Raw genomic sequence first — 15,333 nt, 5'->3', positions numbered from 1 at the left:
AGCGCTTCCCAGGGGGTCCCAAGGCAAACGTCCTTCACAAGCACAGCAACTCTCCTATTCCTCTTTGCTATCCCCAGCTCTGGGAAGCAGCATGTACTCAATGTGATCACTCCCTCAGCAGTCCCAGGGCTCCAATATGGACCTGGGGCCAGCCTCACTGAAGCCAGACACGTTTCCTTCTTCCTCAAGCAAAACACACTCCTCATCAGACCAGCACTGAGAAACCAGAGCTCAAGTACATTCCTCTCGGAGAGGGCAGCACAGGGAACTGTGCGAGCCCACGCTGGCTTGGGAAAAGGGACTGGAAAGGAAACCTATGTTAAAACTGGTACTAAAGTGCAACAAAAAAAATGTCCTAAACCCTTTGAAATCAACCGCAGTTAAGAGGGGTCTGCAAAGCTTCAAACTTCCAGTTACTGCAGGGCATCCTTAAACCAAACCCAACAACAACCAGGTCGGAGCAGACCAAGGAGCCCTTTGGTGAAGCACATCCGAGGCCACCGCAGCGAGTTTCAGCTCCTGGGGTCAAACGTTACATTTAGACCATGTGGAAAGGAGGAAAGTTAAAGCAAAGAAAAGAAACACCCCCCCCCCCCCAAAAAAAAAATACAATTCCTGAATCCTGCACAACAAAACGGGGAAACTTTTTTGGTGTTTTCAAAAGCAATCCCACCAGACAGCCTGCCATCACTTTATCTGTTTCCTAAGGGAAGAGATGCCCGTTTGACCCCATGACTCAGGGCACCCTGTGCACTGGACATGTTCCCATCCTGCTGTATGTCTCAGCATTCCTCCATTCATCAAAGCAAATCGCTAGGATCCTTCCTGTTTACTCTTCAGCCTGAAAGGAAAAACCAAAACTGAAGCTAGATGGAAGATAGCCAGAGGGAAGAGAGAGTTTTCACAGACTGGAGGCCAAGTGGCTCCACTACGAGCCTGGAAAGTGCAATCCTCAGTGTCGCCTCATCTTAACTTTCCTGGCTGGGCTTCCATCCTCCTCTTCCTCGTCACAGTCCTCCGTGTACTCGTAAGACCTTCGCCAATAGTTCTCGGAGCTGAAGTTGCTCCTTCTCCTATGTTTTGGTAAGAGGACCGAGCGCCTGTTCTCCTCTTTATCCATTTCTAGAATCCGTGGCCTATGGGAAAAGAGGAAGAAGGGAGCGTGAGCACATCCACGGCGGGATTTCAGCATTCCCTGTGTAGCTCTGCACACTTTGAGCGCCGTGACTGACTGTTTCCACATCACTTTCCCAGTCCTGGGCACCGAGCACAGCAGGAACAGATCACCCCCTTGCACCTCCCACAGGGAAGCTGGGAATTGTGCTTTTGATGGTGCACGGTTTTCCCCTTCCCAAAGCAAGTTTTGGTCCTTACCTCCATCAGGAACACTTCCAAACAGCCCAGTCACCTCTTGCTAAGTGCAGCTTGTGGCTTCAAGAAACATCCCTTGGGAAGAAGGCTCTGTCTCTCCTATAGGAGAACTCGCAGCAGAGAGCTGGGCTCCTTTTTAAGCTGCTGGGGTCCTTGTGGTGCAGGATCAAACCCCAGCTCTGAGCTTCTTTGTCCTCTCAAACATCAGCACAGGGCAACTGTTATTTCTACTTCCTACTACAGCTTTGCTGCCTCTGCTCTTGTCTGCGATTGCTTTGGAGCAGGACAGGGCTGGAGGGCTGCACACACCACTTATCATATCCTAAGTGGCAACTGCTGAGTTCCATAAAGAGATACCACCACATGATATCCATGCTGGTTACCTATGTTACACTTGGGGTTTTGAGGCCAAAGGAAGACAAAACCAGGCTTTTGATACTCATCAATCTGCTGCAGGCATCTATGCACCACACCCTGATCAGGTTATAGAATGGTTTGGGTTGGAAGGGACCTTAAAGTTCACCCAGACCCAACCTCCTGCCACGGGCAGGGACCCCTTCCACTGGAGCAGCTTGCTCCAAGCCCCTGTGTCCAACCTGGCCTTGAACACTGCCAGGGATGGGGCAGCCACAGCTTCCCTGCTCCCAGCAGGCTGCCGAGCAGCTCTGGGAGATGCACAGATTTGTTCTGCATGATCGCTTCTCTAATCACACACCAGCCCACTGCGTGCTCCCAGCTTTCATCCGCAGCCTCCTCTTCTTGCTGCTCCTCCCCGGTCAGGCAGAGTGCAGGTGAATGAACACTGCTCATAAACACACCATCCCCGCCCGCCTCCCTCCGGGACAGGTTGAAACACGGGCTGGGAGCGCAGAGCCAAGCCCCAGGCCCAAACCATGCCTTCCACATGACAGGCAGAGAACACGGCACGGTCCTCAGGAGCATTTGGAATTGGGGAAGAGCAGGATTATCCCTCACGGCTACCGGGACGTTCACACAGAGCAAGGTGGTGTTTGAGGGAAGCTTTGCTGCAGAGCTCAGGCTCCTCAGCAAGGAGCTCTCCTGAAGGTCAGGCTCACACATTCACACAGTCTGGTTATACACGCATGCAGCTCAGGAACCAAAACAGGTCTGAGAAGCTTCCCAAGACGACCTTCACCTTTCCCAGATAGCAAACCCTCCCTTTCTCCCTCCCAAGATTGCTTTCATAATATAGCCTAACGCAGCTGCACAGGTTGCTTGGCAATAGAGGTCAAAAATAATTAGCTGCAGGGAAACTATTGTTTGGAATGACTGCATTATCAGGAGCCAGCCAAATCTATTGCTTCTTCATTATGCCACTCACAGGATAAACAATGTAAGCTGCTTACAGCCAGAGCTTAGCCTCCACAAGCCTAGGAGGAACGTGTGTTCTGATAAAGCACATCTGTACACTACTGAAAGCACCTGGGAGGTGCAAAGCGGGGTGCTTTTAAGTGCATTCGGCAGCCTCTCTTATCTGACACCGGGACAGACACGCACAGCCCTAGAGATAGCATCCGAAACGTTGCTTTTAGGAGAGATGATCCTACCTGTGAGCAGCATCAGGGTCTGCTTTGCGATGGGACCGCTTTGGTTTCAGGATCTGGTCCCGGTTGCTTCCTGAGTTATAACCCGGTGGCAACACAGAGCTACTCAGGGATTTTGTTTCCAGTCGAGGTGCATCTAGTCTTGTTCTGCAAATAGTTAAAGGGAAGAGAATGTGCAAGGAGCTTCTACAGAACCACGAGTGTGCTGCAGCAGGTATTGACCCTAGGTGTGCTGAAACCACCTTCAGTCCCAGCCACGCAGCTCGGGAAGAGGGTCAGGACTATTTACACCCAACAGCAGAACAAGCTGCAGCTTCCTGACACTTGAACCTTCAGCTTTAACCTTTGCTGCCTTGGTTAGAGGGATATATGAGGGGAACACCGATGGTGCCAGGCTCACCAGCATACCGGTTATGGGATAGAGGCACTGGTGCACTTGTGAAATCCTATGAAATCACAGTGACTGGTCGATAACTCACAGCTCCTGTTAAGCCACCTGTGAAATTCATCATCACCTCCATCAGTAATAACTGCTTCCAGGTGGAAACTCCCTCCTACCTGGAGTTCTCATGGGGTCAGGCGTTTCTCAGCTTGACTAAGAGGTGTAAAGAGTTGAAGCACGAGTCAGGAGAAGGCCTGGCCAAGAGAAGCTGCACCCACATCCCTTCCAGCAGCACAGAACACGCTCAAGCTGCACCAGAGAGCAAGCACAGCTCGTCCCAAAGCAGAGCTGCTGCTGGATCACGCACTGCTGTAGCCATGCACAGGGGGAGGGAGGCAGCAGGAATGAGCACTTGGTGTAGTTTATCACAGCTCTATCACCATCTCCAAGCACAGCACAGTTACCAGCTCAACTTTGAAGCTCTGCTAAAACACAGACTGAAGGCTAAGAATGGGCAAAACACACCCGGAGGTGGTGCTGGTGCTCCAGAATGCCACCTCCAGGAGGATGCAAGCAAATCCCAGAAGGAAAAGCACCCTGATCCTTTTGTTGCAGCCTGTCTCCCTCCTTTGGCTGAGAGCTGAATATGTAAGGGGTTTGGGTGATACAAAGAGGAGAATTCCTACTTGCTCTCTAGCGCTAAAGTTCAGCACCTGAGGGAGGTTTCCACAGAAGAAACCCAAGCTAAAATCCCATTAGGAAGTACAGGAGGTTGCCAAACTTCCTCTCTGCTACTGTGAGAGCCTCTTCAGTTAAGCAGGGTGATGCCATGCTGGCAGTTGTGAAACTGAGCAGAGCAACCCTGCTCCATCCAGCATGCCAGAAACAAGGAACACCTCCACAGGCAGCTGCCTGCTCTAGTCCACACCACCATCATCCTGAGCTGTTCCCAGCTCCAGGACTGGACCCAGCCCCGGCAGAACACCAAAGGCACTGTGGATCCTGCCCTGAACAAGTTCTGCGGTTTAAATACCTCTCAAATACAACAACTACAGGCCTGCAATTAAACCAAACCACCAAGTGTACTGCAAGGGCACAGGAACAGCAGCCACGCTCGCCCTGTCCACAGAGCAATGCAGCTACGAGCTGCAGGAGCAAGACACTAAAATGGAGAGCAAATCACCTACCAAAGTCCAAGTTACATAGAATCATTCTGATGTTAACTGCTTACACATGGCAGCATAAGCCCTCCCAGATGACTTTCAAGACCCATCTCAATAGGTTTCATTTCCATCCTACCTCCCATGTTACCTCCTTCAGCATCTCAGGAAGGAGAGCACCGTTCCTCCCCACTCCAGCCTCTTGCTCCAAAAGCTTCCAAACCTTGCTGGTTCCCCACCATCCTGCACTCCAGCACGCAGGAAACACTGTAAATATCATCACTCTACAGCACTCAAGTGTTTATGACCTACTTGGGAACCACACCGCTCCCCAGCAGCCTTCAAAACCCAGCCACTGCTCCAGCTTCCACAGCTTCCTTCTGCCACTGCCAGCGCAAACCATCTCTGGATCCACACACTCCAAGTACAGGCAAGAGCAGATCCAGATGCCTGGGACCCAGCAGGCTCTGATAGCCTAATCAGAGCCAAGTATCCCAGCTTCAGTGAAGCTTATGCTGCTCTATACCCCAACTGACCTGATCCCATTGGATAACTCAGGGTTGATCCTTACCACGAAGATGAGGAAGAGGAGTTTTATGTCCGCTGCTCCCAAGCCTTTCATGCTAGCAGGCTACCAATGGAAGCAGCTGTTTTCCTGCTTGCATAACACACTACTTGAGCCTGCCCAACGTGGCAGGATCCAGGAGCGGGGAATGGTGTTTGCTGCAGGAATACATGCCGCGGGGATGCGAGGGCAGAGGAAGGTCACCGCAGCCCCGCTGCGCGCGCACGCATGCACGAGACGTACCATCACAAGGGAGAAGCAGCAATTAATAAGCTCTATTTAGCAGCCATCAGAGTGCACCCTTTGGCAACCAGGCAACTGCCGTGTAAGCACCAAGGGGCTGCCGAACTCTATGGAGATTACACATCAAGAACTACCAGGGGGGTCCCGTTTTGCTCCTCAAGAGAGAAAAGCCTGGTGCGGTTTCATTCAGCCTCCCATTGCTGTCCGCGTGTGAGCGGGCACACACTTCTGCTCTAAGACTAAGTGAATCAGGGCCCTGAAATGAGGGGAAGACAGAAGGACCCAGGGCTACAGGATGGCTAAGCAAAACCAGCCGATCCGCTCTGCTAGGAGCTAACAGCTTTGTCTCTTCAGCAGCCACGCACCAGGTCGGCTGGGTGCTTCTCTGCAGCTCTACGTGTCCACCCAGATGCACATCGAGGGCATTCAGGCAAGACTGAAACAACTTGACACCCTCAGCTTACAGAGGATGGCAGAAAACCAAGAGGAAGATGCCAGTTTAAACAAGTGTGCCCATCATTTGGGCAGCTTTAGCTGATTTAGCCAAGTCTTTCTGAGGGAACTGCTCCACAGCCTAATACAGAAGCTTCTCTTCTCTATCCCAAAGCCCAACTAGTAGAGTTGAGATGCCTTCCACTGGTGTCTATCAGCACTCACACTGCTTGTCACGGGCTGCAGCAACCAACAACACGAATGCAACAGCCTTTTAGTTCTTATCACAACCCTTAAACCCCATGTGGCAATAACCAGCTATGGAATGGTTTGGCTGTAATCTTTCATCCCACTCTATCACCTGCCACATCTCATCCTGCCTCCCTGGGTCTGGGCTCATTTTGCCTGGTTAATGCCTCAAGGCTGCTGTTTTCCTTGCCTTCCTTTCAGGGGTCTCTCTAACCAGATGTCCAACTCCACTCCACTGGCGTTGGGCCCTATCTTCACAACGGTGCCAAACTTGTTCTGAAACCAACTACGCCATCCAAAAGCTCAGCAAGTCTGAACCTAGACTGCTTGCCTGCTAGCATGGGCAACTGCAGCCCTGCCACCAAAGCCCATGCTTTCAGTTGGACTCACAGCATTCAAATCGTGTGTTTTCACTTGCAGAGATTTCCTGACAGCAGAATTACTGCTAACACCTTCTATGGCACAATCAGCATGGGTCAGTGTGTGTGGCAGTCACATTTTTCCATCTCCTAGGAGAAGGAACTGACGAGAGAGGACATTTCTGGGCACAAAAGAAGGTTAAACTGAGGGAGTTTGGGATAGGGTTGGCTTATTTTTTCCTCCATTTTCTTAGAGGCTTTAGGAACAAGCACTGGTTGATGGTTGATGAAATGCCATCAAGGCAGTGTATCTTCTAAACAGCTTCCAGGGCCTGGCTTCCCACCAGCAACTTGAAGGACAGGCTCTGTAAAGCGATCACTGAATTCACTGCATCCATTTCCCTTCGCAGCCAGTGTTGTCCTCTCCAGGAAACAAAAGCCATGCTACCAAGAAAACTTTATCTGCTTTAAAGCTGATTCCTCATCGTAAGCATCAGCTCCAAAGGACCATGCTGCTAACTCACAGGTGTGGGTATCGTATGATCAGACACCTGAATACATGGCCCCAAACAAGAGTTTGAAACCCTAGCTGTTTGCAGCTAGGCAGGTAACAAAACCCAGGTGTTGGGACACAAACAGGGCTTGCAAACCCAGGCATTACAATGAAGCAGGGCTGCACAGAGCCAAGAAGTGATTAACTCTGCAGTAACAAGTTCCACCTACTTCCACCATAGGTATGGCATCAGTGAGCATGAGAGTGACAGCTAATCAAGATGGAAGATCAAGCCAGCAAATTAACAAGTAAGGCAGTTTTAAAGTGTATCTTTAAAGCACATCACATCGCATCCGAGTTTATCTCGGTGTCCAGAGGGCTTCAACACTTACTTTCGAAGGATGATGACGGCTCTCCTCTCCTTGATGTCCTGTGGTCGAATACAGTGTGTGATTTCATCAGCTGCATAGCCACTGGCAACAAAAACAGAAAGCCACTGTGAGAAAAGGACAGGCAGAAAGCAGCCCCAACACCTCAGTCTGGCCAACCATTCCCTAACTTCCAGCAGGAATTCCTCCTCCACACACCGCTCTCCCTGGCACACAGGAGCAAGACTTAAAAGAAGGAAGAAACTTCAAAAAAAGAAGGTTGTTTGGGGTTTTTTTACTCAATTTCTTAGTGTATATCAGAGGAAACAGCCACCTGCCACAACACTGTGCAATAAGACACGTAGGAAACGAGTTTATGGGAGCACAAATTCAGCTGCTTCAAGGATCAAAACTCAGCACACTGCTCCAAATGCGTGCCCCCAGGGAAACCCACCTTTCGTGGCTGAGATGTGCAGCACACCCAGACACGAATGCATCCTGATTTGTTAGTCAAAGAGGGGGTCAAGGCTCTCACCCCCATCACCTAGACACAGATGCTGCCATCTCAGCACCCTCATCCTCCCTGATGCAGCACAACCTCAGCCACAACACGAACATCACCCCCCGAGCACAGCCCAACCCCAACACAAGGCACATGGGGTAACCTTTACATCCAGACCTGCAAATAGAGCTGGAAACCCCTCAAAATCTCCCTGCCAAGGGGCAAGACAGACCTCGACTGAGGGATCAAGCAGCTACATGGCTACACAGCAGCTGTACTCAGTAGGAGTGTTTTGCTCCTGCGGGAGCACATCTCATCACTCCCATGGATGCTAACAAGAGGTGGGCCTGCCCTCTACCTGCTGCTTGGAGTGTCTGCTCACTGCAGAGCCTTCTAGAGCCCAGGATGGGTTAAAGAGAAGTTTGGTATCTTCAGAGCCTCCTGAAAGAGCTGAGAAGCACAGGAATACCTCTGAAAAGCACAGGAATACCTTTGGAGGGACTTGGGTGAAGGCTGCTGAAGCCACACAAAGGTAGCACAACCCCATGCTGGTTTAACCTGAAGCAGAAGCCACAGAGCCCACCGTCCCCATGAGGCTTTACCATGAAGGGGCTGCTGCACTGGCTCAGCAGCTTCCAGGTTATCCCAGAGCAGATCACACACAAGCCAGGACAGGACCAGGTTTGCTTTATCTGGTTAGATAACCCACCCACTCAGTGCGAAACACACCTTAAGGACAGATTTACTGCTTTGAGAAGGGAGTTAAAAGGCTAAGAGCTGATCTGTTAATACAGGGGTTGATGTCCATTCCCCCACCCCACCCCAGCCTCTGAGGCACCGCAGAGGACAGCAGCATTATGAGAAGGGGTTTATAATGATGCTCTATTATGTTCCAGGAACCTCTGCGTCAAGCTCCAGTGAATTCATTAATATCACCCATGTTAACATTCAACCCAGTGCATCCTCAGTGACACGACAAACATCAGGGAAAAGGTCTATTCCAGCCCTGTGCTTTCCATGAGGAAATGTCAGCAAGGTTTGCACAGGCAAAACCAGGCAGAGAAATGGAAGAAAAAGCTTATTTGGTTCTGTCACACTTACGTGTTCTCACCCTCTGCCTGGCCTTGCTGCATCCTGATGGTGTGCCAAGGGAGAGACATGGGACAAAACACCTGTAATGACATTGAGGGTCTACCCAGACATTTCTCACCCAGAGAAGAAACCCAAAGCATGAAGGAAGAGACAACTTGGCAAGGAAAACCCTAAACCTCTCTTTATGAGAACACCCAAGCATCAAGTCTCCAGCCTAAAGCGTTTTCCCAGAAGAACATGGGGAGGTGCAGGTGCCATCCACACACTCCCGCAGCTCCCACCCCAGCTCCTCACCAACCTGTCACATCTCACACCCCCAGCTCCTGCCCGAGCCTTTTCCAGTCCAGAAGAGCTGCTGCTGAGCCACAACACAACTGATTCACATGGAGATGAAAGCAAGGGGTTCTGTACAAACACCACCTGAAAGGAGGCCCTGGAGCTCCACATCTAATGGGATGTGTTTCCAGGGGCTGAGGACAGGCAGGGGGACCTCACACACTGGCCCATCACAGGGCTGAGCAGCTCAGGGCTTTACTTGTGGTTCAGGGATGCTGCTGCCACAAACCATGGCTGTGGCACCAACCAGCTCAAGCAGAGCTTGAACACATCTATTTATCTCCTCACCACTGGCACACACACAGAACTTCCCCTGCACCAACAGCCTGTCCTGAGGGATCAGACTTTTCTGGGAAAAGCATCTAATCCAGGCAGCTGTGGAGAGATTCCTGTGGCTGGGAAGAAAGCAGGCTCATCCTCAGACTGCAACCAGCTCTGGTTACGCTACCCTGAGACAACAGGAGACACAAACATCACATTGCCATTGCCACTGCTCTTACAACACGGAGCACTCCCCAGCTGCAGAAGAGAAGCCTGTACATCACACAAGCTCTGCAACACACACACACACACACACACACCCCAGCTCAATTCCTTTTATCCAGCCTAAGCATTTGTCAAAGCACATGTTCCCCAGATGAACAGGCAAATTCCTCCATCTCCTCCCCACTGCTTCCATCGATCGATGCTTATCAAATTATAGGTAGAAAAAGAAAACCCACAAACAAGGTCCAGACAGGATTGAAACCCCACTTAACTCTGCCTGAGAGAGCAAGCAGCTCCTGCCACCTCCTTTTAGCCTGGCTGGCAGCGGGACAAACCTGAAGGAGCATCCGCCTCCTGGTGCTGTTAGACAACAGGGGCTGGAGGAGGTTGTCTTCTATAAGCCAAAACCGACAAGGAAGAGGTCATCTTCTCCTTTAAGTCAAGCCTACAAGGGCCAATCTTGTGAAAAGAGAGGGAGAAGTGCTTTGCTGGAAGAGCAAAGGGTTCATTAGCAGGTGGTGGAGTGGCTCAGCCTTTTGCCCTGCTGGCAAAGGTGCTCAGCTCAGGCAGGAGAATCTCGTTTCCACCTTTTAAAGGCAAAGTTCTTGAGATATGAATGCTCTTCAGTGAGTCTGGGGCAGGCTCACTGCTTGCAAACACCACAGGGTGGGCAAACGGAGTCAAAGGAGGGATATGGGGAATGCCCCTCTGCATACTCCCTGCTGGGTAGGTGGAGGGCAGCTTAGAACAGGCAGGAACAGGACAGACATGACCCGGGGACAGCCTGAGGCCAATGTGAGGGCACAGAGAAGAGCTCCAACAGCTTTCTTTAGATCCTCACGGCTTCCACACGGTAACCAAAGCCATGTGCCTGCACTGCTGGCAGCAGCCACTGCCCCAGCAGCACTGGAATCACAGACATTACAAGCATGCCATTTCTATCTGCGCCGTTTCCCTATCTCCAGGGCAACTGCCTTCAGGAACTGTTTACTGAGAGGAGAACAAGCCAAGTTTGGGGAGTTGACTTTAACACGACCAAGGGCTGGATTTGGGATATAGACCCCTGAGAGCCTGCCGAGGGTCTGCACCTCTCCCTAAACTGCCAGGGTTAGAAGGGCAGAGCGGAGTCCAGGAACTCCCATCCAGCCAGGATCATATCATCACAGAACAATCACTTTGGCAGAATCTCTCTTAAGTGAGTGCTAAGTATCTGCTAACTGCAGTACCAAAACTGAAATAATCCCTGTTTTAAAGGCTATTATTTGCTGGAGAGCAGAACTTCTAACGGGGATTAAGCTAGGGAATAAATGGCCTGCGGTGGGGTAGAAAGCAACCCTTCTGTTTGGAAGGAAAACAAGCTCTCTTGGTTTGATTTGTACCATTGCTTCAGTTAATAAACTGATTACAGCACCCAGGTGACCTGGCCAACGACCCAAACACACAGGCCTGGGAGACACCCTCGGCAACCCCTGAGCCCTGAGTCAGCTGCCTCTTCCCGGAAGTTACAGAGGGAAAAGCGAGGATACGGCACCAGAAAACATCAGTTCCTGGTCCTGGAGCAGAGCAAAGCACCTCTCCTGCTCCACTGCAAGTCCTGATCCTGCTTTGGCTGGAAAGCCATGAGTTTTCCTAGTGGCTTTGCCTGCAAAACTCCAGAGTGAGCCTGCACTAACAGCTCTGCCAGCGTGCTTCTGAGCAAGGAAACGCTCTCCCTGTCCTTAGCAAAAGACCTCTGGCTCTGAAAGGAAGGACAAGTATTTACCCCAGGCCTGCCAGGGAATGGCAGCACAAAGGTTCACCTCACCAGCAGGAAAACGAGGGTGGAAACATCCTCAGCGCCACTGCCACTTCCCTCCCTAATCCACACGAGTTACCTAACGCCGGGGGTACCCCATGGGTTAGCTCATGTTTGTGCAGCTTTTCCAAGAGGGAAGCGATGCGAGAGCTCAGCATTTATTATTGATGCCCCCAGTCAGCGGGTGAGGCTGTGTGGATGTGGGGGGAAGAATTCCTTCCCGAACCCTGCGGCGATCACTTTACAAGCCAATGGAAGGGATTGTGTTACTGCTTGGGAGCCCTGAAAACCAGCCTGGACCTTCCCCAACCCCAAACCTAAAACCTCAAATGGGGATACCATTGGTAGCTCTGCCCTGCTGGCAGAGGCCAGGTGATCCCTGCTCCTGGCAGGGAGCGCTCTGACCTTCAGGGACATGAGGGGTTGGTGCTCACGGAGTTAAGCAGCCCCAGTGCTGGGCTTTGAGACGCAACCCCTAAGTCCAGGACACCAGTGGGTCCGTATGCACCAGCTCCACACAATCCTGCCTGTCCCTGTCCTTTTACCTGCCTGCCCAGCACAGTTTCCCAGTGTCAATCCCAGCTTTACCACCGACTGGCTGCATGACCTTGGGCAGGTCATTTCACCTCCACAGCTCTTCCTTTGCTTGCAGGAATGCACAGTTAAAACCCTTCCTTGTGCCCGTGACCCGCAGCGCTTCCAAGCAACCCTTCCCACAGGGCTCTCCCATCTCCCCATTGGCATCAGGCAGGAGAGGGTTCAGTATTCCCAGTTTAGGGACTGGGAGGACGAGGCCATTCACACCTCCTCCTCTCCACCCTTAAGGTCAGGTCGGGAAGGCATGGCCAAGCTAAGAATAGACCCAGGAGCCCCATCCCAACCAGCTGCTCCGCTCTGACCGCTCATGGGCAGAGGATCCATTTTGTGTCTCGATGTGTTATTTTAACCACTGACAGGCAAAGCTCAGCTCCAAAAGTGGCCTCGCTCCCAGCACGACTCCCCTCAAACCTTACGGAGAGGGCACCCTCCATCCCTAAAACCCCTATCCCCTCCAAACCCTTCCGATACCCCTTCCACCAAGACCCCGCATGCTTGCGGGCGGGTGAGATCAAGCCCGAGCCGTGCATCCGCGTGCCTCACGACGAGCGTTACACAACTGAGCCCCCAGCACGTTAACGGGAGGCCTTGAGGGCGGGTTACCTGAGCACCGTGACGCTTCCCCTCTTGACGGGCAGGAAGAGAACGGGCTCCGAGACCCTGATGGGTTTGAACTGGAATTTACACCCGAAGCAAAGCGCCGAGTCGCTGAAGAAGGAGACGGAGACGATGGGCCTCTCAAAGATATGGATGGGGTCCACGTGGGAGACAATGCATCCCCCGGGCTGGTAGTCGTTGATGACGGCACTGTTCACAAAGTCCTCGGGAATCACCCGGTGCTCCACCAGCTTCCTGATGACCAGGTCGTGCACCCACTCGGGGATAGCATCCACCTCTCCCCTCGGATACAGGCGCTCCTGCCCGGGGCCTCGTCTCTGCAGCTGAGACCCATAGGTATAACCCTCCCCGAAGAAATACTTGTTCCGCAGCGGGGCCCGATCCACCGTGTGCTCCTTATAGAGCCCCTTCTCCGCCCGGGACACCACGTCCTCGATGCGAGCTTCGATCTTGGCGCACTCCTCGGCGCTGAAGAGGCGAAGCTGGCGGATGCCGCTCTTCACTTTCCGAGCTTCTTCTTCCTCCTTCTGCTCCTCGTAGTCGCTGGGCTCGGAGCCGGAATCCTCCTGGTGCCGCCGCTTGCGATCGTAAAGGGGGGGGTCGGGGGGTTCCCGTGCGAGACCTCCACCGCCGCCGCCTCCACCGCTCCCTTTGTGGCCGTCCCGGTAGGGCATCATGGACTTGAGCTTCTCCCGCAGGTCCGTGTAGCCGGTGCCGGCCATAGTGCGTCCGCAGCCCCCGCCTCTATCGATCCCGGCGCTGCAGGCGGCGGCGGGCGGCGGCGGGGGACGCGCAGCTGCTATTCATGGCACCCGCCGCCCTGCGGGAAGAGCCCCGGAGGGACGGGGAGGTGAGGACCGGGGGAGGTGAGAAACGGGACCGACCCCCCCCCCCCCCCCCGTTCCCGCCATATCGCGACTTGTTCCACCCCCCCCCATCAACCGCGATACGGGACCCGGCTCCCGCCCTCCCACCGCGACGGGGGGGGAGGGAAGGACGGGAGGCCCGAGCGGACGCCACACTCACGGCTCGGCCCGGGGCTGGCGCGGACAATGCTGCCGGTACCGGCGGCGGCGCTCACGCGGCGGCCGGGCCTGGCACATGCCCAGCGGCGGCGGCGGCCCCGGCGCTGCCCGCTCCCGCGGCGCTGCGCATGGCGGGGAGAGGAGAACGAGGAAGGAGCGGAAAGGGGAAGGGGGGGAGGGAACGACACCGGAGCCGGTGCCGGGCCCGGTGCGGGGGTCGGCGGCCACCGGGGTCTGTCGCGGCCCTTCCCGCGGCGCGCTACGTCACCAGGAGCCAGCCCGACATCCCGGTGCAGGCCCCGCCCCTGCCGCGCACGCGCCCCCTCACGGCGAAGGCCACGCCCCCTAACCGCTCCTCGTGTGCGCGCACGTCACGCACGTCACGCACGTACGCGCAGCGCCGCCGCCATCGCCGCGCGGAGCCACCGGTAACCGGAGGCCACGCCCACCCACCTCGGGATTGGCTGGAGGCGGGGGAGGGGGTGGGGGCAGCGGGGCGCCATCGCCCCCTGGCGGTCCGGAGGAATGGGGGGGGGGGGTGTCAGAGGGGTTCCGGCATCCCGGCAGCTGGGGATGGGCGGGGGGGATGTGGAGGGAATGGGGACGGGGGACGGGGGAGAGTGAGTGAGGGACCGGGAATGGGGAAGTGAGGAATGGGAATGGGGGAGTGAGGAATGGGAATGGGGAAGTGAGGAATGGGAATGGGGAAGTGAGGAATGGGAATGGGAAACTGAGGCACGGGAATGGGGAAGTGAGGCACCGGGAATGGGGAAGTGAGGAATGGGAATGGGGGAGTGAGGAATGGGAATGGGGGAGTGAGGAATGGGAATAGGGAAGTGAGGAATGGGAATGGGGAAGTGAGGAATGGGAATGGGAAACTGAGGCACGGGAATGGGGAAGTGAGGCACCGGGAATGGGGAAGTGAGGAATGGGAATGGGGGAGTGAGGAATGGGAATAGGGAAGTGAGGAATGGGAATGGGGGAGTGAGGAATGGGAATGGGGGAAGTGAGGAATGGGAATGGGAAACTGAGGCACGGGAATGGGGAAGTGAGGCACCGGGAATGGGGAAGTGAGGAATGGGAATGGGGAAGTGAGGAATGGGAATGGGGGAAGTGAGGAATGGGAATGGGCATGGGGGAAGTGAGGAATGGGAATGGGGGAAGTGAGGAATGGGAATGGGGAAGTGAGGAATGGGAATGGGGGAAGTGAGGAATGGGAATGGGCATGGGGGAAGTGAGGAATGGGAATGGGGGAAGTGAGGAATGGGAATGAGGGAAGTGAGGCATTGGAATGGGAAACTGAGGCACGGGAATGGGGAAGTGAGGAATGGGAATGGGGAAGTGAGGCACGGGAATGGGAAACTGAGGCACGGGAATGGGGGAAGTGAGGCACCGGGAATGGGAAACTGAGGCACGGGGGCATCAGCAAGTGCAGCACAAGCCATGGAGACCGAGTCAGGCCGGGCTCATGGATGTGTATAAAACCCTAAGGAGAACAGTGCAGGGGAGACAGGGAACAGCATCCATGGTGGGATTCCATGGCGAGCTCCATGGGGGTCCCATGGTGGTGATCCACAGCTGGTTCCATGTGGGTCCCATGGTGAGTCCATGATGGGATCCACGGTGGGTCCCATGGTGCTGCTCCATGGTGGATCCCATACTGGGTCCATGATGGGCTCCACGGTGGGTCCATGC

The 15,333-nt window shown here is 54.1% G+C and overlaps 1 protein-coding gene across 1 annotated transcript; it reads right to left on the bottom strand.

Moving 5' to 3' along the window:
• Positions 1-607: 607 nt before the first annotated feature.
• ALKBH5 (alkB homolog 5, RNA demethylase) lies at positions 608-13,494 on the bottom strand. The gene is made up of 4 exons (XM_061474023.1): positions 12,599-13,494; positions 7,212-7,292; positions 2,940-3,083; positions 608-1,136 (listed from the first exon to the last, which is right to left on the bottom strand). Exons 1-4 carry the CDS (start codon positions 13,333-13,335, stop codon positions 953-955), a joined length of 1,146 nt encoding a protein of 381 aa, XP_061330007.1. The 5' UTR covers positions 13,336-13,494; the 3' UTR covers positions 608-952.
• Positions 13,495-15,333: the final 1,839 nt, after the last annotated feature.

The sequence above is a fragment of the Pezoporus flaviventris genome, unplaced genomic scaffold, assembly GCF_033815535.1.
Source record: "Pezoporus flaviventris isolate CSIRO_AGI_PZ_B2104156 unplaced genomic scaffold, CSIRO_AGI_Pfla_v1 ptg000078l, whole genome shotgun sequence".
NCBI classification, from domain to species: domain Eukaryota; kingdom Metazoa; phylum Chordata; class Aves; order Psittaciformes; family Psittacidae; genus Pezoporus; species Pezoporus flaviventris.
Note: the sequence above shows the minus strand (reverse complement) of the source record. Positions and strands in the feature narration are given on the sequence as shown.

What these genes read in the sequence shown, in the direction of transcription:
- ALKBH5 (XM_061474023.1), bottom strand. Translation starts at nt 13,335, where the DNA reads ATGGCCGGCACCGGCTACACGGACCTGCGGGAGAAGCTCAAGTCCATG. An exon ending in GGAAGCGTCACGGTGCTCAG is followed by an intron (nt 7,293 to 12,598) that starts GTAACCCGCCCT and finishes TTTTGTTGCCAG; the next exon opens with TGGCTATGCAGCTGATGAAA. An exon ending in GCCGTCATCATCCTTCGAAA is followed by an intron (nt 3,084 to 7,211) that starts GTAAGTGTTGAA and finishes AACTATTTGCAG; the next exon opens with AACAAGACTAGATGCACCTC.